The sequence below is a fragment of the Arabidopsis thaliana genome, chromosome 2, assembly GCF_000001735.4.
Source record: "Arabidopsis thaliana chromosome 2, partial sequence".
NCBI lineage: Eukaryota > Viridiplantae > Streptophyta > Magnoliopsida > Brassicales > Brassicaceae > Arabidopsis > Arabidopsis thaliana.
Window position 1 is genome coordinate 17,403,181 of NC_003071.7, and position 24,233 is coordinate 17,427,413.

General features: G+C 37.5%; 6 protein-coding genes, 1 long non-coding RNA gene and 1 pseudogene across 11 annotated transcripts; 3 read left to right on the top strand and 5 right to left on the bottom strand.

Moving 5' to 3' along the window:
• Nucleotides 1–422: 422 nt before the first annotated feature.
• On the bottom strand, nt 423–4,145 carry EMB2654 (Tetratricopeptide repeat (TPR)-like superfamily protein). Of its 3 annotated transcripts, NM_180025.2 has the most exons (10): nt 3,603–4,145; nt 3,347–3,519; nt 3,147–3,252; nt 1,903–3,012; nt 1,697–1,802; nt 1,403–1,607; nt 1,174–1,306; nt 953–1,057; nt 725–845; nt 465–628 (listed from the first exon to the last, which is right to left on the bottom strand). In NM_180025.2, the coding sequence occupies exons 1-10, from the start codon at nt 3,945–3,947 to the stop codon at nt 564–566; spliced, it is 2,469 nt and encodes an 822-aa protein (NP_850356.1). In that variant the 5' UTR covers nt 3,948–4,145; the 3' UTR covers nt 465–563. The 3 variants fall into 3 exon arrangements, with proteins under 3 accessions (NP_850357.2, NP_850356.1, NP_001323745.1); NM_001336935.1 differs by having other exon boundaries at nt 465–845; NM_180026.2 differs by lacking the exon at nt 3,603–4,145 and having other exon boundaries at nt 423–845; nt 3,347–3,542.
• A 2,044-nt stretch (nt 4,146–6,189) lies between these two features.
• On the top strand, nt 6,190–7,154 carry AT2G41730 (calcium-binding site protein). The gene has a single exon (NM_129737.3). The coding sequence runs from the start codon at nt 6,308–6,310 to the stop codon at nt 6,665–6,667; it is 360 nt and encodes a 119-aa protein (NP_181704.1). The 5' UTR covers nt 6,190–6,307; the 3' UTR covers nt 6,668–7,154.
• Nucleotides 7,155–7,491: 337 nt separating this feature from the next.
• VLN2 (villin 2) lies at nt 7,492–14,640 on the bottom strand. 2 transcript variants are annotated; one of them, NM_129738.5, is made up of 24 exons: nt 14,266–14,640; nt 13,649–13,766; nt 13,428–13,527; nt 13,233–13,301; nt 12,896–13,132; nt 12,627–12,804; nt 12,374–12,506; nt 12,067–12,226; nt 11,825–11,975; nt 11,633–11,733; nt 11,390–11,548; nt 10,943–11,011; nt 10,797–10,865; nt 10,567–10,704; nt 10,248–10,376; nt 9,989–10,136; nt 9,855–9,865; nt 9,637–9,777; nt 9,424–9,549; nt 9,222–9,284; nt 9,013–9,114; nt 8,286–8,550; nt 7,995–8,212; nt 7,492–7,895 (listed from the first exon to the last, which is right to left on the bottom strand). In NM_129738.5, the coding sequence occupies exons 2-24, from the start codon at nt 13,696–13,698 to the stop codon at nt 7,782–7,784; spliced, it is 2,931 nt and encodes a 976-aa protein (NP_565958.1). In that variant the 5' UTR covers nt 13,699–13,766; nt 14,266–14,640; the 3' UTR covers nt 7,492–7,781. The 2 variants fall into 2 exon arrangements, with proteins under 2 accessions (NP_565958.1, NP_001323674.1); NM_001336936.1 differs by having other exon boundaries at nt 14,036–14,640.
• Nucleotides 14,641–14,773: 133 nt separating this feature from the next.
• Nucleotides 14,774–16,243, bottom strand: AT2G41745 (annotated as a pseudogene; the record flags this gene model as incomplete). The annotated part of the gene is made up of 1 exon: nt 14,774–16,243.
• Nucleotides 16,244–18,374: 2,131 nt separating this feature from the next.
• AT2G41750 (DTW domain-containing protein) lies at nt 18,375–19,567 on the bottom strand. Its single transcript, NM_129739.4, has one exon. It carries the CDS (start codon nt 19,358–19,360, stop codon nt 18,566–18,568), a length of 795 nt encoding a protein of 264 aa, NP_181706.2. The 5' UTR covers nt 19,361–19,567; the 3' UTR covers nt 18,375–18,565.
• AT2G41760 (amino-terminal glutamine amidohydrolase) lies at nt 18,509–21,191 on the top strand. The gene is made up of 6 exons (NM_129740.4): nt 18,509–19,751; nt 19,936–20,041; nt 20,180–20,257; nt 20,343–20,473; nt 20,721–20,845; nt 20,918–21,191. The coding sequence occupies exons 1-6, from the start codon at nt 19,684–19,686 to the stop codon at nt 21,073–21,075; spliced, it is 666 nt and encodes a 221-aa protein (NP_565959.1). The 5' UTR covers nt 18,509–19,683; the 3' UTR covers nt 21,076–21,191.
• Nucleotides 21,178–24,102, bottom strand: AT2G41770 (transmembrane protein, putative (DUF288)). Its single transcript, NM_129741.1, has 3 exons — nt 22,151–24,102; nt 21,944–22,070; nt 21,178–21,845 (listed from the first exon to the last, which is right to left on the bottom strand). Exons 1-3 carry the CDS (start codon nt 23,860–23,862, stop codon nt 21,369–21,371), a joined length of 2,316 nt encoding a protein of 771 aa, NP_565960.1. The 5' UTR covers nt 23,863–24,102; the 3' UTR covers nt 21,178–21,368.
• AT2G09310 lies at nt 22,408–22,738 on the top strand. Its single transcript, NR_140510.1, has one exon. It is a non-coding gene; the product is annotated as an other RNA (long non-coding RNA).
• Nucleotides 24,103–24,233: the final 131 nt, after the last annotated feature.

A 24,233-nucleotide genomic window follows, 5' to 3' on the forward strand; every position in this document is an offset into this window, starting at 1 on the left:
CGGCTATGTACGGAGACGAGGGTGCTTTCGTCATTAGTAGAATAGGTTTATATGCTGACGTGTACTAATTATGTCCACGTGTACGTGATCTGTTTCTGGATTCTGACATTTTAATGTGAAGTGTTTCCCAACTCTCGCCTCGTTCCAAGGAATATTCTTCCTATGGTACACTCACGATGTTGTTGTTTTGTTTATCAAACTAAGCTTAATAATTTTCGGAATATTTTAAATTCGGATTTTCTTTCCTACCATTTGATTCTTCATATTGCTACCGTTGTAATGACTTACACATCGAATCATTCCATTTAAAAATCATAATTCAAACTTTTTGAAATGATTGGTTGAATTGAATGTCTTGTATCAGTTTATCTATTATCTGCACATACAAGCTGGATCCTATAGCAATTCAATATGTAACTCTAGCCAACAATCTACGTTTATTTTCAATACTAAAATGATTTCGTTTTCTGAATTGAATTATCATATTATCGATAGAGGAGATTACAAGTTACAAACATCATATGCATAATCACTGGGCCAAAAATACAAGCATATAGTGGAAATTACAACAATGTGCCTTCGTGTCTAAAAGTTGGAATCAGACCTTCTCCTTTGTTTCTCAGTGATTCTATGGAATAACCAACAAAAAATGAAATGTGAGACACCAAAAAGATCGAAAATCATGTGACAGAATCATTTATTTTGCATTCCTCTCTCATCTCACCCAATTTTTGGCGTATTAGAGGCTCGAACTCGATCCCTGCACTTCTTTCACCAAAGGAGATTATGTCACGATACATTTGGTTCGAGGGTTGAATACCAGCACCACTCATCCATTCTAAAACCTGCAAATCATTCACACAAAAGTCAAATTTTATTTCTCAACCGCAAAACTTGCTTGGTCATTGCTAATTGAAATTCATTTGGCAAGAGACAAACAAAAAAGTATTACCTCAATGTATTTTCTCCAGTTTCCAACAGCTAAAAGATGTTCCAACAGTATTGCATAAGTCTTGAGGTTGATTCCAACACCAGAGGCAATAATCTTATAGAACAGCTGCGTGTGTTTAGTGGTACAACATGGTTTCGTTAACATTCTTTTGTAAACAGGTTGGCAGAAAAGAAAGATAATGTGGAAGTCTAATTAGCTGATCAACTAAAAGTTCGTTGTACCTTCATCATTGCTTCAACTTTACCACTCTTCCCGAAAAGATGCAGCATCTGATTAGTTAACCCGATAGAAAGCGATGGCAGGTACGGATCCATCATTTGGATGAGGTCTATTGCTCTTTTCCATTCCTGCAAGCTGCAATGTTGAAAGAAGAAGGGTGATATATTGCTCTTTCTGTAATTCGAGCAAGTATTTTACTGTAATGTTTTAAATAGACATACAAGAACTTACGTGTTACAAGCCGAAAATATCTCAAAGAAGACCGCACCAGTGAAGGGGATTTCTTTTTCCCGCATTAAATCCATCAGGACAAAGACATTTGACGGTTGACCTCCCTTGTTGAAAGCTCTCATCAAAGCTGAACAAGCAATCGAATCTGGCTCTATTCCATTTGCCTCCATTTCCAGGAAGAGTTCACAAGCCTTTCCCCACTTTTCTGGCAACACAAAACCATTCCAAGCCAACTCAGATCCACTGAAAACATTTTGTTACCATTTTTAACAGTCTTACACTCATGGTATTTACCTGAAGCATTGTAAGCATGGAGCATTGAAGTGTATGCAATCACATCAGGTTCGCACCCAGCCATTTTCATCTGGTTGAATATGGATTCTGCTTCTGTAACTTGACCCTGGAAATTATCACAAAGAAAGTGACAGTCAAACCATATGAAAATCAGAATTCTATTGAATACACACGTCTTCTTCTGAGCTCAAACTCTAAGCACTTGCCTGTTTGCTGTAAGCACATAGAACCGAAGAGTACACCTCCTTTGTCAATGGAATACTGAGATCTTCCATCTCCTTCAAGTAACTAATTGCTTCAGGGTATTTTGACATCCTACATGAACCGCTTATAAGGATAGTGAAAGTAACAGAATCAGCTTTGACTTTCTTTTTTCTCATACTCTGATACAATGCAATGGCCTTCTCAAGTTCTGCAGCATTTATATAGCTTCCAATGGCTGAGTTATAGGCTGCCGTATTGAGATTAATGCCTCTCGACTGTGCTGCGGAAAGTACAGTATCAACATTCACCTTTTTTTTAGACCTACTACAAGCAGCCAAAAGAGTGCATACTGAAACAACATTTGGCTTAATGCCATCTTGTTCCATCTGCCGAAAGATTTCCACAGCTTCAGCTAGAAACCCATTAGACCCATAAGCATCAATCAATGCATTGTAAGTAACAACATTTGGCTTTCTCCTTTCCTTCCTCATCATGAGGAATACCTCCTTTGCCTTCCCAGGTTGACGTGATCTTCCATAAGAATTGAGCAAGCATGTATAAGAGACCACATCTGGGATAATACCATTCTGCTTGATATCTCCTAACACTGAGAGAGCAGTTCCACTCATTCCATGAACAGCATAGGCACCCATTAAGGCATTATAGGAAACAATATTAGGCTTTAGACCTTCTGCAACCATTGCTTCGAACACGGCTCTGCAGTTTTCTATCTCTCCCTTGACAGAGTATAAATGCATGATGCTCGTAAATGTCACAACATCAGGTCTGCACTCAGCTCTCTTCTCCCTCATGGAATTGAAAAGATCAAGGGCTTGGCTACTTTGACCGAGCTTTGACAGACAATATATAATGATATTGAAAGTTGTAGTATCGGGACGAACTTTAGCTCCCTTCATGAGCTCAAAATAAGATAGCGCCTTTGAATACTGACGACCACTCTTGTATGCTGACAACACAATGTTATGAGTGACCAAATCCGGTCCAACTCCGTTATCTGTCATTTTCTTGCATACTTCCAGAGCCTCTCTCCAGTTTCCACTAGAACCACAAGCATTGATCAGGTTATTGTAGGTTGAACGACTAGGAGCAATCTGCAAAACCAGAGAAGAGTCAAAAGTCAAAACCATATCAGAAGTGAAATAGATTATTCTTAATTGTTAGTTGGGCATCATGGAAACCCAAAACAAAAATGTAAACTTTACATGAGTAAAGCAAAGTTACACACAGCAGCACGTAACATGTCATCCATAAGATTCATAGCCCAGCGCCATTGACCAGCTCGACCATGGGCATTGATAAGAGCATCGTACGTCTCAGCATCCGGTTTGCAGCTACAACCATACCATATACCTTCTCAATAAATTAATATCCAAGATAATCGCACTTACAATATAGAACATTTTCAGATAAAAACTTCACACATACCTCCATTTCTGCATTTCAAAGAAGAGACCACGAGCCTGATCAACCCAATTATGCCTAGCATGAAGCCTAATCATCATATTGTATATATCATTCCTTGCACAGTAGTTCTTCTGAATCTTCATCCACTTGAAAACATTCACACAAAGCTCAATACACCCTCTTCTACTAAGCTCCTGCAAAGTTACAAAATTCAAAACTCCAATAAGTTCAAAAGAGCATCAGTGAATAATACCAATCGAAATCGAGACATACATACCCTGATAAGAACCGGGAAATTCTTCCTAGCAAACCGGCCGACCCAGGAATTAAGAACGCCATCAACTTCTTCCCAACGATTGAGAGCCATAAGCCGGTCCACAACCTCCGATACACTCCAATCCTTCTGAAACCGGTCGTTCTCAACCCGAATTCGGTAACGTCTCGGAATATCAGCTTTCCTGAGCCCGCCGATGTTGACCGAGACCTCATGCTCACCACGGTCGTAGTTCACAGACACAGATTTCTTCTCCTGGAATGCGTCGGAGGCCTTCGTAGCTCCTGGCTTATCGGCGCGGGAAGATTCCGGCGGAGTGACGAGCTTGAAATTGGTAACGGTAGCCATTCACAGCCAAACGAGTAAGGAAGGCTCTTCGGTGGATAAAAGAGGATAACATTACTCTCGCGGCTACGGATCTTAGGCCCCATATCCGATATGTTTCGGCCCATTATGGTCAATTTGTAAACTAACTTGATTTTCTAAAAATAACTTTTATTTATTTTAAAGTATAGTAAATAAATACTAACAACATAAAAGACTTTGTTTCGATAAATGCATAAAAAACAAGAGAAATTCCTTGAATTGGGGTGAGAACATGAGTTTGTTAATTCCTTACAATCGCCTCTTTGAAGAAGGGAAATTGAAGTGACGAGCAAATGACATGATCATATATATATGCTTATGGATCCATCCAATGATGATAATGAAGAAGATGATGTGATTAAGTTGTCTTGAAGATCAACCAATATATATTGGTATCTGGAGATGGTTCATCAAAAATGACAATGGGAGGATCCTTCTCGAGGTTTATCAGACAGTACGTATCACCATCTAACAGTACCAACCAATTACCCTATTATGAGATCCGTTTTATTTATTCATAGTTTGTCTTAAACGGTAAAATAAAGGTTTTTTGTTAGAATGTTGTGCACATATTTTAACTTGGCCAAAATCAATATTTCTCGGTCACAATAGAGGCATTAGCCAAAGAAAAGGTACATAAATTACCAAAGACAAAAAAAACTTTGTACATTATAACACTAAGAGCAACAAAATTCCATATAACTACATAAGAAGATTAAATTTCGACACAAAAAGTTAAAACAGCTAGCATACGAATGATGCTACGTTTCTCCAGCTCTGAATAATAACAAGAGTAACTAATAATAATAGCAAAAGGAAATTAAACCCTGGTTGATGGGATCAAAGTTAAACATCAAAGCAAAGATAAACTATCAACCGATTGATCAATTGGAAGTCATTTGAGTCTGACGGATCTGCCACATGTTCTTGACAAAGAGAGGCAAAAGATGTGCGATCAAAACCGCAGGGAAATCTGTTGGTGATCAACTTTGCCACATGTCTCTTTCTCAGTAGAGAGAGACATTGATTCCTTGCGAGAAACAAAGAAAGAGTGAGAAGAGATTTAGATGATTTAACTAGATACGAGGAGAGATATACATTGGGTATAAATGTTTTTATTACATGTTCGAGCTGTCTAGCGATTTCGTCCATTCTTGGTTCAAGCATCTAAGCCTTGACATTGGTCAAGGTATCGAGTAGACGACCTTCGAACAACATCAGCTCGAAGAGCGTCATGCCATGTAGATCTCTGCCATACATTCTCTTGAGAGAAAGAATAAAAAGGGTCATGTTTCGTCAAAAGTGAAGAAACAATAAGGGTCAATGAAAAAAATGGTAAAGACAAAATGTGCAAAAACTTAAGAAATATTTGCGATCCAGCCGCATGAAAATATGGCGATCATCCTCAAACATTAAAAAAAGATTAAGATAATTTAAGAACAGATATACATTGGATATGTGTGCTTAGCACTAGTTTGACCAGATTAGGATTTTGAAATCCAAATGGTGATTTGATGTCATAAAAATGCATGAAATAATGAGCATCTAATTGTACAAAATTTGTTCTTAATCATGAAGAGCTCTTAAGTGAGTTTTTTTTTATCATTGAATATATAAAATAATCACAAAGTAGGAGACCGAGTAGATATTAGTTCTCATTTTGTCATTTTAAAAACCCATTTGATGTAGTTTAAAATCCAATTTCACCACATATCTCAATACATAAGTAGCTTATATTTATTTATCACTTAAATTTAATTAAATATATAAGTAGCTTATATTTATTTATCACCCTCTTACGGATCTTAAAGCCCATCTCTCATATTTTTTGGCCCGTTTTGTTAGGATAAAAATAGGGATACATTTAGGTCCAGATTGACAACTATTGATAATTAGGAAAACATTATTATAGTAGCTAAAATATAAACTAAAAAGAACTTAAAAAAATTCAGGGTAAAATTTTTAAATATAAAACTTACTAAAAATAAGGTAAACTTTAAAATTTAAGAATTTCATGCTTACTGTTCAGTTTTTAGGATTTAGAGTTTAATACTACTTAAATCATATAAAGCTCAATAACATTTTACATAGAATCCTTAAAAAGTCCACAAAATTAGGAAGAGCAAACGAAAATGTTTTCAAAAAAGACTTTTCTTTCAATCCTCAGATAATGCCGACAAAAACAAAAGGTAGACAAAGAATATAATATTAATATCTTGCTGGACAAGCATTTTTGACTATTCTCATTTTCTTGTACCCCAAACATATTTAGTAAGCCCCACAAATATAAATATAAACAAGACATCGGTAATTCAACAAGTCTCAAATCAAAATAAGCAAACATGAAGAGTGAAGGTCGTCACCAAGGCATCGTAAGGACGGGAATGATTCATCCGCGGGGCTTTAATCCGCGACCCACCTCCAACCGGCTCGATTCACCACCAGCTTTTGGAGATTTTACAAAAGTTCCATCAAAGACTACCAACCATTCAAATACCACCGGAGAAAGCGAGCGGTCCAAGTACAGTCATTGTCACGTGTCGCCAGCTATCAAGTCGGGCCACAAATCTAAGGGTCGCCGTAAGCTACAACCTACAAGTTGGTGGAGTGAGGATAAGCTAGACCGGCTCATCGGGTCGGACTCGTCCTCTGCTAAAGATATTTTGGATACATTATGTGGTGAAGATCATGATGAACATTGATTAAATCATTTTGTTTGAGATGTATGATGATTATAGTTTTTTTCTTTTATGTTTTGAACTTTGATAACCAATGATATTAATTATGGGAAGAAATACTTTTTTGTCATTGCAAATTTTTTAGTTTCAAAACACACTCAGTGAATACCAATCAAAATCAAACATACGTACCTTGATAAGAACCGGGAAATTCTTTCTAGCAAACCGGCCAGCCCAGGAATTGAGAACACCATCAAGGCATCAACTTCTTCCCAACGATTGAGACTTTGAGAGCAATAAGCCGGTCCACAACCAAACGAGCAAGTAAGGAAGGCTCTTCTGTGGATAAAAGGATAACTTTACTCGCGGTTACAAATCTTAAAGTCTATCTCCAATATATTTCGGCTCATTACCATTTATTGATTGAATGGTCAATTTGTAAACCAATTTGATTTTTAAGAAAAATACTATTAGCAAATTTATATATAAAGCTAATTGTTTTTGAATGGAATAGTGTGATTTTATAGTTTAAAGTTAATTTAGTTTAAAGTATAGTAAATACTAACAACATAAAGACTTGTTCTGATAAATGCATAAAACAATGAAGCATATGATTTTATTTTATTTTGCTCATGATAAATGCATAAAACATTCATATTTTTGTTAATGATTTTCTAAAGTGAGTTTATTTATTTATTTTTTATTTTTTATTTAATTGTAATAACATGATGCAATTTTATTGGCTAAAACAAAAGGAGTGAATAAAAGGGTCATCCTCGGAGTGAACCAAGTATTGCTCCACGATGAATATATAAACAATGCTCATAAATAGTCACAACGCTGAGACTCAACCACTTTGAACAAAAAAAAAAAAAAAGTAGTCACAAAGATGGAAGATCACAAATCAAAGAATTTTGCTACCCACTCACAAATCTGTCTCGGGTAAAACATTCATTACAATCTATGATCATCATCATTACAAGAAACCTCATTGTGCTGTCAGAAAATATAAAGAATCAAACCCAAACCAACCCATGAGAGAAATATAAATGAGCCAAGTAAATAAAATTGAAGAAGAGAAACAAAAAAACACACTCTTCAAACCAACAACAAATTGACTGACCCACATAAAACCAAACTAGAACAAGTCGAACTTCTTCTTAAGCAGATCTTGCTTCCAACGTGGTAAGTTGTTGAATGCTTCTTTCTCGATCCCAAACACACTTTGGAACTCTTCCTCAGATAGATAAGCCTTGTAGTAAATTGATCACAACAAAAAGAAACAGCAAGTTAGTTAGGTAATGTAGTAAAGTGAGTTATCTCCTAGTAGCTAACTATCTAACTAATTCACCTCTCTGCGTTTGAAATCGATTCCAGTCACTGGGTTCTCAGATTTAGCTCTCAGCTGTTCATAGGTGAAAGTTGCTCCACTTGGTTGTATTTCAGAATCACCTTGCTCTTCTGTTTCCTGCTTTGCTTCTGTTTCATCTGCTGCAGGTGAAACTTCCTCTTCTTCCTTGGCTTCAAGACCAGCTACCTCTGAAGCCTCTTCTTCATCTTTTGCTTCCGCTGTGGATGAAGATATTTATAGTCAATTGTGTTATCGAAGTTTCAGAACGTGGAATCAAGGAGAAAGACTTACTCAGAGGGATGTCATCTGCTGGGTTGGAGCTAGTGGATCTTCTTGTAGGAGAGGTATCAGGTGATTTCTTATTTTCCGCAACAAGAACTTGAGAAAGAGCAGCCACTGCTGCTGCTCTCTGTGAAGCCTGACTCGTCCCCACTGGCCTTGGTGGTGGAGGCGATTTAGTTGATGACGAAGAAGAGTTGAATGCGGATGACAAGGCGGCTAAAGCTTCAGCTCTCTGTCTTGGGCCGTCGTGACTTTCGTTTAATCTGTCCTGGCTCTGCAGTTAAAATAGATGACTGTCTAAGTTAACTAATCGACGAATCAGATGCGACTTGCTAAACATACAAAAGTTTATTTTTCTTTGTAATGGGTTAGGTTTGGCCAATGCAAACGAAAATGAACTTGTTTGATGTATTCAAGCAGTTTAGTCTAGACTGCAACAAATTTCTTAAGTCATTGTAATGAGAATCGTGTCAAGAATTATACTCTCTGAATTTAGGACGGGACTCTGAACTAGAAGGTTGAAAATGTGTTCAGCTTCCAACCAGATAGATGATTTAACAGCTAAATAGTCATAGATTGGTTTGTTGTACAAGCAGAGTTATTGAAATGTCAATTACTGGGATACTTACGGAAAAATAAAATCAAAGCCATTATTCTTTATCAATATCTTCAGTTATTTGACTTATATCTCAGAAAGAATATAGTAGAAACATTGAATTAGGGTATAGATATTTACCGAATAGGCAGGCCTGTTACTAGAAGAGTTAAATGCCGAATTTAAGGCAGCTAGTGCTTCAGCCCTTTGCCTTAGTCCTTGGTTCCCACCGTTAGACTTATCCTGCAGCAGAAAAGGGACAAATATCATGAAGTAGCCGGAAAGTAATAAGAGCGTTTTCTTTCATTGTCCCAAGTCCTAACCGAACTGAAAAAGCAAATTTGTATTACCTCCACAACGTGGTGAGTGCCAAATAACAACGATGCCTTTTTCTGGAATGAATTTCCTTGTACCTATATCCCAATGTTTAAAACAGAAGAAAGGTAAATTCAAGGAGAAAAGAAAGAGAAACAGTAAAGGAAATCCATGAGGTAACATTCAGAGTTATCTAGTTATATTATCTAAATCCCTCTTCAACACTAAGTCACTTACGATAGCTTTAGTGGCATCCCAAGAAAAGTAAGTGGTGAAGAAGCATGGTTCGTTCCCTTCATTGATTTTGTAGATTGGGACTTTAGGATGCAAGCCTTCCAAGGATCCAGCAAGATCTATGTATTTCTGCTCATAAACTGTCTCAATGAACAAACAGTACAAGAAAAGAAAAAGAAGCAAAACAAGAAGCAAAATTGATAAGGAAATAGTTACTTGGCCAATCTCAAATACAGTTTGCTTTTCCTTAGGCTCCACACATTGACCAACCCAGACAAAAACTTCAGCATGGGTGTCTAGGAAATATATATCCTCAGTCAAGAGGTCATCTTGAGCAAAGTTGTAAATCTCCTCAACCTGTTGCAGAGCATATTGTTAAGAAGGGTAGAATATGCAGAACAGCATCTCGAGTAATGAAAGTTGTATAATCTCACCTGAAACTTTCCTGCGGGGATCCAGGCAGACGCATATAAAAGAAAAATGATACAGTTAGAAGGATACAGGACATTCTCAACTTCTCAGTATATATTTGTAAGAAATCACAATTATTATCCTATTAAACATTCACCTCTGTTGAAAGCAAATGAGAATAAGTGAGGATCCCTGATCGTCTCAGAGGAAGCCTTCTTGCTGGTGAAATTCTGTTTTCCCCCAAGTGCAAACCAAAAGGTTGAGCTCTCTGTTCCTTCTTTGGCATGCTTGAGAGTAATCCCGGGCTGATTAACAAAAAGACATTTTCTATTATGAGTTCCGTGTAAAACTGTAAAGCACCTATTTGGAAAGATTTAAGATAAACTGAAAACAACACAGTACAACCAGAAACTAACCTTCAAGAATTCAGCAACTTTAGTGGCCAGTTCTAGCTGTTCATGCGTACTTTGATTTCCATGCCAAAGGAACATGGAAGTACCAGATTGCAGAAGGAAGCACTCATAAGAGTTCAAAGATGTTGCCACCTAATGGAAGTATTGCAAACACACAATTATGAGTCAAAATAGCAAATCATAGAATATTATGTATCGCCTAAGTCGCTTCTAATACAAAGCTTAACAATAACTACACACCTTTATTCAATTTGCAATATTTCACAAATAAGAAAACTAAACTTTACTACTTAGAAAGAAAGAAGCTAGGGTGGTCACGTACCGTTTCAACTTGCACAGCCTTATTATTGTGAACTCCGGTTCCAGATACTTGAACTAGTGCAATTGATTCTGGCGTGTAGGTTTCGTCTGTTGACTCTGACTCTCCCATACTGCTTTTGTACCCAGAGCTCAAACCACCCTAAAAAGTCCATGTAAGCCATATTAATCACTGTATATTCTCTTGCGACTAAAATCAACTTCATCCTCATCTTGTAAACAGCATACAAATACCTTTAAGACCACCATAGGTTGAAAAAGGGCAACAAATTGTGGAGGCTCTTTACCCTCGTATATACGGCCCTACAAGAAGACCCCCATTAGTAATCGATCTTCCAGTACTAGTCATCATTGCTTTCAATAAAAATAAAACTTTGTACCTGCACAGGTCTTCCTTTTAACGAGTTTGACATTGTATTCGCCAGTCGAATTGCTGTATCTTGGTCCTCCTGGATAAGAGAGAAATCAGAACTTTTAGATGGCTAAACTTAAGTTAAGTCGAATTTCTGATATCCATAACATTTATATGTTCATATATAGCTAACTTACAATACACTAATGATATCAGGACTCAATAATATTCAAAGCTAAAACTGCAGCGCACTCACAAATATGAATCATGCAACAGTACCATTTTGCAACATTAACTGGTTACCCTCAATACTCAGAAGGGAAATACAAAGTTCTACAGTCACAACCAGGCAATACCAGGAAGAAACTAAGATAGCCAATATAAAAGTTAGAAATAGAGAAATTAACTGAAATGGAGGATTATACAGTATGTATACTAAGGATTCACATTCTGTTATGATTTAGATAAAAATTACCGGAATGCTTTTCTTTCCAAACCAACAACTCAAGAAATATTCGTCTTTCCTTTCCCCAGAATGATAGGTATAAAGGACCAAATAGCAGTCCCCAGAATAGAGCTTTCCAATATCTTCTTTAGGTAAGGGAGTCTTGACTTTACCATTAACGTACCAAACCTGATACATAGACATAATGAATTATCAGAATGGATACATTCATAGCCAAATGTGTAAAATACCCGGAACATGTCACAAACAGACCTCCAATTTTCCACCACTTTCAAGCAGAGGTGGAATATCCTCATTCACTGGTGCACTTTTTGCAATGCCCTTGAGCCCAACGCCTTGTTGCTTCAGTAAAGCTAGAGAAATGGGGCATTGAAAATAGTCAGTCAGGGCTACAAGACCGTCAATGTTTTCTATAAAGATTTGAGTTTCATAGTGGTGTTTTACCAGCGACTTTTCCTCGTCCTTCTTCGTTACCAGGAGTGGCCGAGCCTGATGGCCAAGAGTCAAAGTTAGACTTGAAAGAATGGGACTCATAACCTTGGATTACACGAGTTACATGTGTTGCCTTTGGCCTATTTTCACTAGCAAGGAATTCCTGTAGATGAAAGGTAAAAAGTGAGAAGCCATGATTGAGATAGATATTCTAAGGACCGGAGAAATGTTTTTAATAGATTTCCATTCTTTACCTCAGCAGATTGACTAGCAGCTTTCCTCTCATCTACTTGAGTGACACGGCCAACCCAGATATATATCTCAGCGCCACAGTCCAAGAGGTAGCATTTAGTGTTTTCCAGCATAGATTTGGATAGGTCACCGTCTATTGGTTCCATCTTACCATCAGTGATGCTAAAGTTAAACAGCAACAACATATCAATCAATAACTCTATCATAATAATCTATTAAGTAAATTTTAAAATAGGTACTACTGCAGAAGATATAAGTATCAGGATGGCATGCATTATATCAAGAAGACAAAATTAGAAATTAACAGACCAATAAAGCTTAGGTGGAGTTGACTCCGGGACAATGTCATCATCATTGGCAACTTTCCTTCCGATTGGAGCAAAACCACCAAAGAGGACCCAAAATGCACCAGAATCTGATTCTGTATCTAATTTTCCGTCATCTGTTATAGCAGGAAAGTATGAATATAGATAAGTTTCCACACACAAAACCTATTCTTTAAGTATTAAAACACTGTTCATTGACTTAAAGGAAACTGAGGAAGAAGGTGCAATTGGCTTACCAACAATCGCAACATCACAAGTTCCTTCGTGATACTTGTCTTTTAAATACTGAACGACTTCCAAAGCTTTGGCTCTCTCCTGAATGTTTGAATTTGCACCATTGAACTGATAGATCTTTTCCTCGGTGTCCAAGATAAATACATCATCATGATTCAGTGATGAGCGGGCAAAAGGAACCTGCAAAAAAGAGGAACAGAAGAAAAAGTTGATGTACATTGGTAATCACCGTTCACTCGTTCTAATACAAGGAGAGTACAATGGTTAAAACCTGCTTCAAACGGATTGCACGTTTTCCTTTGCAAGTATATAACCGGGTCTCAAACACCTCTTCTTCAACTGTTTTGAAACCAGACGCAACACCACCCTCTAAGGGTATAATACATGGCTTGAAGTAAGACAAGAATTTGTCAGATTCATGACCCTGAATTTCCCGGTGTTGGACAGCACGGCCTCCAAGAACTGCATCGAGTTCAACTGTTTTAACAGCTGCTGTTCCAGCTTCATCCTAAAATCATCAAACCATAATTTAGTAAAACACAGTTTCACCTTTGCATTCTCTTCCAAAAACAGTCTTTACTAAATAAAAGAGTCTTGGAGATAAGTACCTGGCTTGTATCTTTACCAATCCAGAAATGTATATCAAACAAATAAGCACCCCCTTTATTCTGTGTTGTCTGCGCAAAGGGAAGATAACATTTCTCAAACATAAGTTAGTCTGTCTTGTAAGAGATCATAACTAAATATTTTTATAGAACACAGAAAACAGAGGAAAGAAAAGAGCAAAGAAAAGAATTACAAACCTGCAAGACAATGTAAGTATCTCCCATATAGAACTTTCCATGCTCAGACTTTGGTACAGGAACTGCCTCAAAATTCTCAATTCTCCAGATTTCAGTCCCTCTAATAACAAAAGTTAAGGTTCACAAGCTCAAACAGTCCAAACATTCAGGAAGAACATAATTAGATTGCTCATTTGATATCAAACACTAATGGGAAAGTAGTTATGTAGCTGAAAGGATACGGTTTCTGGCCAGCTCCTTGAAATGCAGGATCCAACACTTTTGTTGACATTGTATAACAGTCAAATCCTCTTTTTCTGTGTGTCAGGGAAAATTTATGTACTACAAACGCCAATGAACCTGTTGAGTCAAAAAAAAAAATACGGAACAAAGTTAAGAAAATGAGCAGATAATCAACCAAATCCTCCCATTTACTTGGAGATGAAGGATCTCAAGCATTTCTTCTTGGACTGTTTCTCAAGCAAAGCATTGGTCAATTCTGTAATTATAATTTGAGATTCATCTAGAAAATTTTAAATCCAATCTCGAAAGCTAGCTAGTGATCAAGAAACAGGAAAGGTCTACAGAGAGTCAGACACAGACACGTAAAGGATTTTGGCTCGATCAACCTTTAGAAATTAGAAAAACTCAAAACTTTGCGATTTCCAGGAATTGATCAAATGTGATTCAGAAGACCCAGCAGGAAAAAATTCTCGACTTTTCCGAAAAAGACGCAGCCAGATCGAGAAACTCAGATTCACAGATCATGAAACAGAGCAAGGAACAACCACGATCAAATCGGAAATCAGATGATCCATACATTTAGTCAAAATCGATCGAGGTAGAAAGAAGTACGAACCTGCACGAAGATCTTTGGGTGGCACTAAGAAAACGACGAAAGATGAAGAAGAACTGGCAAAGAAGACGAGGGAAGATGAAGAAGAAGAAGAGAAAAAAAGCTAAATTGAATAATTGAAAAGAGGTTGTGAGCTGTGTTTTTTTTCTCTCTAAAGCTTTTCTTTTTAATGCTTTTTCTTTCGTAACGTTTTTTGTTTCCTTAGATTTATTACAGTAGAGAGAGAGAGAGAGAGATTGAATTACTGCCAGACGACGAGGTCGAAGACGAAGAATATAGAGGAGGGAGACAAAGTTTTGAGAAAAGACGTTTAAAGAAGAGTCTGTCAATTTTTAAGGCCAAGTAAATTAGATCCGGTCGTGATTCAATTTCCTCCCGACCAATCTTGTTTTGCCTTTTTCTTTTTCTTTCTTTACCACACTTTTAATTCCAAAAATCCACATTAATCCCAAATTTAATACATATTGTTTTTTCGAAATTATGGTAATAACTGTAAAAATATTTTTTTTTTTTTTTTGTCATCCAAAATTAATTAGAGCTCAAAAGAGCCATTCCTGAAGAATTTTGTTTACATAAGTGATATGATGCGGTTGGACACGAACTTTACGCGCCAAATTATCCGCTTTGACATTTGCACTACGAGAAATTAAAGATAAAAAAAAACTTGAAAATTTTTTCTTGTCACTCTGCAATTCCTCCAAATACACTGAGAAAGCCGGTCATTCGGTTGGGGAAGACATCATCTTCACCAGATCCGAACAGTCTGTGAGAAACACAACATCTTGATTGTCGGCGCCAATCATGCACTTCATCGCCCATAGAAGAGCTTCCACTTCGGCATGTAGTGGGGATAGACTTCGTCTAAGGTTTGCTGCTCCCATTGTTGGCGTCTCTCCAATTGCTGATGTACAGTACCATCCTGTCCCAGAGAAAAAATCGTCTTTTTTCCATGACCCATCCACGTAACAACGATATCCCAAGAAATTGATATCAGGATAGATATCCCTCGCTCTACTCCTAGATCCGAAATTAGGAGTTTCATGATTTTCAACATGCAACTCAATTTGAGCTGACTTCCATGACTGTGCCTCACTTTTTGCGAAACATAATACCTTTAAGGGATCTTTATCGACATTGTCAAAAATCTTTTCATTCGTTGCCTTCCAAATATACCAAATTATCCATGGGTATGAAAAAGAATCAAAATCCGAAATAATCCTCCAAAATAAATAATCCAAATTCGCATAAATAGAGGCATATGGAAATATTCCTGCCGCCGAAGGAATCTGTGAAAGGGCCCATATCTGTCGCGCAGGGTGACATTGGAAAAGTACATGATTAATTGTTTCCTCTACGTTACCACATCAGACACACCCTGAATCACAATTAATACCTCTTTTCCGTAAATTATCTGTAACCGGCACACAACCCGCTAGAGTCTGCCACAAAAAATGACGCAATTTGGGCGGACACTGCACTTTCCAAATGAAAGCTTTTAAAGCTTTGATGTCTGGCCCAATAAAGGAAACATTTACATCCAAAGTTTCTAGCTTTGCCGTATGATATCCAGATTTAACTGAATATTTTCTGGACTTTGTAAAGTGCCAACCAAGAGTATCCTCCGTAGTTGACGCACCCAAGTGCAGAGCACTTATTAGTGAAACATCTTCTGGGACAAAAAGCTCATTTAATAAGTCAATCTTCCAGAAATTTGTTCGAGTGTCAATAAGACTTTGAACTTTTAGGCATGGATCAATAACTGAGCCATTACTTTTTGCTGGTCTCGGGAATTGAGTTGGAATCCACGAATCCTCCTAAACTGAAATGGACGCCCCAAAACCGACTCTTTTAATAAATCCTTTGTTAACCAGAGATCGATCAGAAACAATACTTCTTCATCCATAAGATGGAGAATATAATTTAATATTATCCAACGGATTGGATTTTCGGTAGTACCGACCTTTAAAGACCTTCGCAAACAATAAAAAAAAAAAATTTATCTATTTTTAGCTATTTTAATTAATATATTACCAATATTTTGGATTTTAATATAATATACATGGAAAAAAATAGGTCATCATTATACAATTGGAAACGTCGCTAATTTTTGTCTTGAAATATATATTGCATCTAAACTTATATATATATATATATATATATACTTACATACATTTATTGGATTTGTTGTACCATAAATAGCTACCAACCTAGACCTAGTTATATATAAACATTAACAAAAAAATGATGCAAATATTTGCAAGAAAAGATAGGTGAAATCATACTTGATTTGGATATAACCTATGTAGGTGTAGAATAGACCGTATAAGATCTTTTAACACAAATTAAAAAAAACTATCCAAATTCATTATACATAGTTAATATCATATAGAATGTTGTAAAAAAGAAAAGTATTTCGGAATAAATTATTTGATTTGGAGAGATTGGTCTCATCATTCGCTATTTCAGCATGACACGATGTCCTTTTTAGCATGTGAATTTGCACGATTCAACTCCTTTTTGAAGGATATGCACTTTTCGTATATTAAAAGAATACACTATAGTATTTCTTCGTAATAATATACTCTTTAACATGAAAAACAACAATCATGAATGAAATACAATAACCAGATAAATAGAGAACAGCCTTCTTTTCTACTTTTAGGCTTTTGGCAGATGTCATGGATGGATAATACTCCTTTTTTCTCTACTCTCGTTTTCAACTCAAAAAAAAAGAAGGAAAAAAAAAAGTTATGTCATGTATATAATCGTATTCGTAAATACATAGAAGAAGAAATTTCAGAATCAGCTACCATCATTCCATCAATGCTTTGCCAACTAGAGTTTGTTCAAACTCTTACAAACTTCTCTACTTGACTAATATAATTATGCATTTAAAAGTTCACCGTACCGTTTTCCATTTATATCTCTCCTTTTTGATAGTCTCATTCGCATATGATACACTTGACTTGAAACCTCCCAAAAAAAAAGGGTACAAAGTGTAGCTTCTATATGACCGATGGTACATAACAGACTTTCGACTACCATGCACTTAACTAGGATCCAAATCCCTCTCCCGTAGCCTATTTCACAATATATCAGTGAATGTTTTTTTAAGGTGTTCAAAACAAAGTTGCTATACTTGATAAATCGATCATTGTTTTATTTTGTGTGTTGCCAGGTCAACTTCACGTAAACAAACAATAAATATCGAAAACAGATAAAAGTTATTAACTTGTACTATACCATCAAGAAATGAATAAAAATTATAATTGAAGGTCACTCCATCGTAAATTAAGGAAAACGTAAAAATGAATAAAGAGAGTGCAATGTCCACACCGAATGAAATGAAAGAAATTATATGTTTTAAAATTTCGAGAAATATACTATGTATGGTTGATATATATATAATCGGTATCAAAAATATATATATTTTTTAAGTAAACTCTATAAAGAGATGATAGGAGTTTCGATCAGATATTTCCGATTGCATAGAATGAACAGGCTCGGTTTATTCTTTGAGCAGGGCCAAAACTAATGTAATTAAGTAAGATTCAACCTAAACAAATTAAAGTTGAAATCGTAACTTAGCAGTTTCATCTCTTTTTTCTTGACTAACAAGTTTCGAGCTTTCAATTCAGAATTTATCTAATTCTGAAATTAGTATTTGTGCCGTACGTATTACGTAGCATAGATCATGTTTGTTTTGAAGTTATTCGGACAACGACCAACGATATCGATTAGCAACCAACAATACATTTCTTCATTCAAAATAGTAAGTCAGACTTATTTTGATCTCCAATTCGAATATGGACCGTAAAAAGGAATATGAATTTACAGGAAACGGTTTTAATGATTGAACTTGTGTGCTTTAGGAATTAGGCATCTATATATTATAACATCGGTACTAAAAGGCCTAAAAACATATCATGTGATTCAGTGAGTGTCTAGTTTTTTAAAAAAAGTGTCACCTTCATTTATAAATCTCGAAAGTTAGTTATATGATCGCAAAACAATCCACGACCCCCTCACCTCTATTTCTCACTTCACGTGGAACAAGGTCCCATGTCCCATTATTTCTTCTTTTCTAGTTCATAAAGTTCATCATAATCTATCTGTTCCACACACACAAATATATTGATTGATTTGTCTACTCCAAATTCGCAAGAAAACGTGAATAAATTTGAGAAATCACAGAATTATTTGATATTTTGTAAATTAACTAATTATTGATATAGAAGAACAAATTAATACAATGGACTAATGTCATAGAGCAATTTTTTTTTGCTAAACTTCAGGATTTAACTCATTCTTCTTCTTGTTCAAGTGGTTGCTGATTCTGAAATCTCTTCTTCAATAACTTAGGTCTTGGTTTCATAGGCTTCAAGTACTTAGATTGAAATCTAACCATCTCTTTCAAAACACTAATCAGCTTCCTCTCTATTTCTTCACCGTCAGGTTCAATAGCTCCTAAGCACCGTGCCACAGCCTCCGCCGTAGTTACACATCCTCCGAATGGTTCCTTCCTTAGCACAAGCTCTGAATCGTAGATGGTTCCTCCACTCACTGATGCGTCTATTTCCGTATCCAAACACACTCTAACCGCTCCTGCTTCTCTTAACACCACCTCGCTAGCTTTGACCATCTCCTTCGCGTGTTTCCACGTCGCGTCGAATACGATTAGTCTCAGCGGCGGGGGATTTGAGATCTCACGATGGTTTAAGAGGTTTAGGGATTTGAATTCGGATATAGTGACGGCGGGAGAGGAAGGAGAAGAAGGGAAGAGGTAGATTGTTGGCGGTGCTGGGAGTGCGGTTCCTCCGGCGGTGGAGATGTGACGGCGGAGGAGACGGCGGGCGGGGATTCTGGTGACGTTTAGTAAGGATTTGGTAAGGAGAGGAGTGGTGTTGAGCTTGTGGCGTGACTCGTGTGGATGGTGGAGGATGATGATTTCTGTATTCGTCGGAATTAGATCCGCTGGTAAGACGTGGCAGAGACAAATCGCATTTGGGCGATCGCAGTTGTCGCAGATCTGCCGGCGATGATGCGCGTCTTGCTCGTCCTCCATCGTCACTGCTCTGTCACGCGAGCATTCCAACATTAATGGGAAATTAGAAAAAATAAAATAATACGCTGTCGTTTTTGGTCTATTAGAAACACGGCATCGTTTAAACTAAGTTTCTGAACGACGGCGTTTGACCCATTCACGAATACGAATACGATTACGATTGTATTCACTACGTCGTCGTTTGGTCTGTTCACGATACATCGTCGTTGGGCATTAACTTATTTAACTCTCTGTCTCTTCTCCGGTCACCATTTACCCAATTGTACACGACCACTTTTTAGTTTTGACGATTAGATGATCAACGTTGCTGGAAGTAGGAAAATTAGATAAGAGTACTGATCAAATCCTAAGAGAGAATGTCCGGCGTCACCTCGGAGCCTATTGCTATGGATGCCACTCGGTTCCAGCACACTCCTTACTACTGGTATTCTTCTTCTTTTAAAACAAAATTTCTCATCGATTTAGGTTTCTTCAAATTATAGAACGGTCTCTTCTACATGTTCTATGTAACTTCCGAATCCAGATTACTCGTTTTAGAGGGTTGTAGTTGATTATTTTGACTTATGGGTAGGAGTACTTAAGATAAAGATGTTGACTTTTTCTTGTAGCGAAGAGAATGTGTATCTGCTCTGCAAGACGTTGTGCGAGAATGGTGTAGCGGAGGCAACGTGTTCTGATTTGTTTGTTGTTTTTATCTCCAATGAGAAGAAGCAGGCAAGCTTGTTGCTCTTTATTAATAATTCTTATCTTTGGTCTTGTTTCATGTTGGAATTACATCACCGTTACGAAGTCGTTTGGTAATCAGAGTGTGTATATTTCAATGTCCATTGTACTGATTTGATTTTCTTGTAGGTTCCACTTTGGCATCAGAAAGCTAGTACCAGAGCTGATGGGGTTGTACTGTGGGATTATCATGTCATCTGTGTCCAGGTAAACCTATAATGTCCAAACCAGTGATGTCAGTTTTTAGAATTAAACTTGGTTTTTGTTTTGTATTCGCATGAATATTGATTAGAGGAAGAAAGAAAGTGATTCTGAGCCTTTGGTGTGGGATCTTGATTCGACTTTGCCTTTCCCTTCACCCTTAGCCTCATATGTGACTGAAACTATCCAGCCATCTTTTCAGCTTTTCGCAGAGTACCAGAGGTAATCTATAACTTTCACATCACTGTACCACCAAGTAATAGATATCAGGGTGCCAAAGCAGTAGCCTTTACTTTTCTATCACCGAGAAACTATATAGGCTTCTTTATCTTCTTGTGTTCCTGAACCGTATATTTATCCGCAAAACAGTTTATGAAAGGCATAAGGAGCAATATAGATTTGGATAGGAAATTCAGCATCATGTAATTGTAATGTAGTTGGTTTTTTCTTTTTGTTTTGTTGAGATCAGGTTCTTCCGCATTGTTCATGCTCCTCTGTTCTTTAAGCATTTCGCTTCCGATAGAAGACACATGAAAGAACCTGATGGAAGTTGGACTGCTCAACCTCCACCCTATGAACCCATTGTTGCCCAAGGTAAGATGTTACTTTTTACCCTTTCATCAACAATATTCATCTGCTCAGCTCGCTTTTGTCTTACTTCTGAAGATGGAATCTTGCACAATTTGAGCGAGTACATTGCCATGAGCGGTGCGGATACATTGTCAAGCTTGGATCCCGAAACAGTGACAGCAGCAATTTCACAGAAACTTGGTGTTGTGGTGAGCCACACTCAGCTTCAGGATCTCTTCACCAAGCTTCCTTAGCATTCCAATGTCTTTTTCTTATGGGATCAAAACTGTGTCATTACTTGTATATTCAGGCATGTTTTCAGTTGTCTTTTTGTCTTTATTGATGAAGCAGAGACTGATTTTAGATGGGGAAATATCATACACTCACAAAACGTATGGTTACAATGGAACATTACATGACTTTCTTCACAACCCCCAGAAGAAAAAAATTCTGAAAAGGGAACCAATAAGAAAAGAATCAAAAACACAATTTTTGTATAACTCTGTTTCTATCATTGCATTACTGCAAGCTCTATACCCTGAGTCCATCATACCAACTCCATCAGAAGCGGGTCGCCCTCAGCCATTTGCTGAACCAATTTGATGAAATCTTGTTCGCTTGATATGCTCCACGGGTGAACCGCAGGTGCTTTAGCAGAATACAGACTCGAAGAAGTGTTAAACGAAGCTGATTTCCTCTTATATACCATTGAACCGAGAACCGGGTCAAAATTCTGAGGCGAATCCATAGACAAGAAGAACATTGGCACAGCCACTTTGTAATGCAAGTCCATATCGCCCACGAGATCAACAAGATCGATAAAGTCAGTTACCAGTCTTTTAGGCACATAGAATACCTCTGAACTGCATACTGTTAAGGTCTCATGATTGTTCTTGGTGGCGTCCTTGTAGTTAACTTGGAAATGAGCTGGCATTGTACTTACAGTTTTCTTCACTAACTCTGCTTGTACAGAAAACCAATCAGAGTTCCCGGTCGGTTTCACTGATGTCCAAGACTTTGATACCTAAATCACCAGTTTACAACAAGACGTTTCCTTGTCAGATACACATATCAAGATAGTAGAACAAAGAGAAGCTGAAAATATTGATGAAAATGTTGTACCTTGTCTGTAGTCCAAATCTTAGATTTGTCAGCTTGAAGTAGATTCCAGTAATTGAGAACTGTATCATCTTCAACAAACAAAAATCCTTCTGCGCTGCTGTATCGATCAAATATCTTTGGTAGATGCCTGAAATATACATACAAACTTACCGTTAGAAGCATGAACTTTAAACAACATATACATAGTAATCTTGAGAATATTCATACTTGTAAATGTGATCGAGTTTGGCTTCTTCTACATAGAGATCTGAGTTCTTCTGAGAAGAAAGTATCACAACAGTTTTGAATATCCGGCCATAAAGTAACCTCCACTCGAGTGCGGTACGTTCAACGGGACCGTTACAAAACATAACCAGCACAACATTCCCAAAATTCTTCCTCCACCTAATCAAGTTCCCTATTTCAGTGCTCACTGTGCCAGTCTCCTCAACCCCGAGATGAACCGAAGGTAACTTCCTTGGAACAAACTCTTTTCTATCTCCATGACCGATACTTGCTCGCGGGCGATCCAATTCCAGCGACATCAATCTCGGTTGTTGGTACCCAACAGCAATCAAATCCTGAAGCCAAGCAGCTGTGAATTTCAAATCCTGTTCTGTCCAAAACCCTTCTTCAGCCATAGCAAAGCTCAAATCAAGGACCGTCTCAAAGAAACTATGCTTCTCTGATCTCCAAGCAAGTAAGAACTTGATCAAACGACCAACATTAACATGAAGATCCTTCTCCTCTACAAAAGGGTAAGCCTCGATTCTATCAAACCGGTGAGCTGTAGGTGGATAAACAGCAACATAACCACCAAGCTCCCACAAAAGCCTTTGTCCCCAGTAACCTCTCAGCACATCAGAAGCCATGGAACTAACCGAAACAGGAAGCATTAACCCCCAAAAGGCTGACGAATGGTAAAGAGTGTTAAACGAATTAACCGGCACCATCACACCTTGAGGTAAAGCAACTTTAGGAGAATGCTCATCGAACCTAATATCAAAAGCTTCTAAAGTCGTCTTCCTAGTGAAGTAAAACACCGAATCAACATCCGGTAAACCGTTAGAAATCCCTTGCTGTATAAACTGCTTACCACCAAAAACCTCAGTGTAATACTCCTCATGATTGATCTCACCTACATTCTCTAATGGCAAACCTCTAGGCCAAACGGAACGTTGCCCGAAATGAATATAAGGATTAACCACAGTCCTATTGGGGTTCTCATGACTATACTGCAAAATCGGTTCTTGCTTAGAATCTAGACCAACTAACTCAACATCAAAATGCTTGCCTAGATCTCCATCAATCACTTCACCACGATCATCAGCATCATAGATCTTCTTCGCACCGTGCTGGATCGCGAACAAGTAACCAACACTCTTCCTTACGAAAGAATCATAAGGCAAGTGATCTAAAACTCGATAACCCAATTCAGCTTGAGCATCGAGAGACAAAAAGATGGAACCTTTAAGACTCCAATCCTTGGGTGTCGCCGAGTTTCCAATAGCTAGAACCTGCCATCCACGAATCTTCACCAAGCTCTTGAGCTCCTCAGTTGGGTACTTGGTAACCGACACAACAATCCATTTCTCTGTCTGGAAATTAGCGTACGGGGAGGTTTTATCAGGGACGACTGGGATCGAATTCCATTTGATTTGAGGGCGAGAGAGAGATTGAAGAAATTGAGTTGACTGAGACTGGAAACAAAGGAGAGAAGCAGTGTCGGTGGTGTTGTAGAGGAAGAAGAAAGCTACTATGGTGACGATTAAGAGAGAGAAGACAGCAATTCTAGAGAGATTCTCAGAGAACCAAGTCGAGAAATCTAAGTTTTTGGGTTCACTGAATCGTCGTCGGATCTGTTGATGAGTAGGTAGTTCTCTGATCTGAGATTTCGGCGGCTTGGCAGGAGAAGGCGCCGCACGATCCTGAACCAACATTGGATCAATAAAGCTCAAAACTTTTTGAATCAGAAGAAGCTGAGATTTGTGAACAAAAATGGAAGTTTTGGATTCGTGTTTTGTTTGCAAGTGAAAGTAATGCGGTTGTTGTAGTTGGAATTGACGTTGCTTAAGCTTGAATGCAAATGTAAAAGAGCTTTGATAGGAAAGCCAAGTCTGAGAGTCTCTGTGAGCTGTAAGGTCAATGCAATTGCAAAACTTTGGGTTCTTTTCTTCTTTAATCACCAAACCAACCAAAGAGACAACTAAACAGTAATTCTTGCTTGCTGTATTCTCTGTAGGACCCACGCAAAGCCACCGCATGAAGCAAAGCCTTAAATATTATTAAAAATGCATTTTCTTATACGGAA

What these genes read in the sequence shown, in the direction of transcription:
- EMB2654 (NM_180025.2), bottom strand. Translation starts at nt 3,947, where the DNA reads ATGGCTACCGTTACCAATTTCAAGCTCGTCACTCCGCCGGAATCTTCC. An exon ending in ATATTTTCGGCTTGTAACAC is followed by an intron (nt 1,307 to 1,402) that starts GTAAGTTCTTGT and finishes TCAACATTGCAG; the next exon opens with CTTGCAGGAATGGAAAAGAG. An exon ending in TCTAATACGCCAAAAATTGG is followed by an intron (nt 629 to 724) that starts GTGAGATGAGAG and finishes GTTATTCCATAG; the next exon opens with AATCACTGAGAAACAAAGGA.
- AT2G41730 (NM_129737.3), top strand. Translation starts at nt 6,308, where the DNA reads ATGAAGAGTGAAGGTCGTCACCAAGGCATCGTAAGGACGGGAATGATT.
- VLN2 (NM_129738.5), bottom strand. Translation starts at nt 13,698, where the DNA reads ATGTCAACAAAAGTGTTGGATCCTGCATTTCAAGGAGCTGGCCAGAAA. An exon ending in AGGACGAGGAAAAGTCGCTG is followed by an intron (nt 11,734 to 11,824) that starts GTAAAACACCAC and finishes CCATTTCTCTAG; the next exon opens with CTTTACTGAAGCAACAAGGC. An exon ending in AGGCTGTGCAAGTTGAAACG is followed by an intron (nt 10,377 to 10,566) that starts GTACGTGACCAC and finishes TACTTCCATTAG; the next exon opens with GTGGCAACATCTTTGAACTC.
- AT2G41750 (NM_129739.4), bottom strand. Translation starts at nt 19,360, where the DNA reads ATGTTGGAATGCTCGCGTGACAGAGCAGTGACGATGGAGGACGAGCAA.
- AT2G41760 (NM_129740.4), top strand. Translation starts at nt 19,684, where the DNA reads ATGTCCGGCGTCACCTCGGAGCCTATTGCTATGGATGCCACTCGGTTC. An exon ending in CAGCACACTCCTTACTACTG is followed by an intron (nt 19,752 to 19,935) that starts GTATTCTTCTTC and finishes TTTTTCTTGTAG; the next exon opens with CGAAGAGAATGTGTATCTGC. An exon ending in ATCATGTCATCTGTGTCCAG is followed by an intron (nt 20,258 to 20,342) that starts GTAAACCTATAA and finishes AATATTGATTAG; the next exon opens with AGGAAGAAAGAAAGTGATTC.
- AT2G41770 (NM_129741.1), bottom strand. Translation starts at nt 23,862, where the DNA reads ATGTTGGTTCAGGATCGTGCGGCGCCTTCTCCTGCCAAGCCGCCGAAA. An exon ending in AAACTCGATCACATTTACAA is followed by an intron (nt 22,071 to 22,150) that starts GTATGAATATTC and finishes TGTATATTTCAG; the next exon opens with GCATCTACCAAAGATATTTG. An exon ending in AGATTTGGACTACAGACAAG is followed by an intron (nt 21,846 to 21,943) that starts GTACAACATTTT and finishes CTGGTGATTTAG; the next exon opens with GTATCAAAGTCTTGGACATC.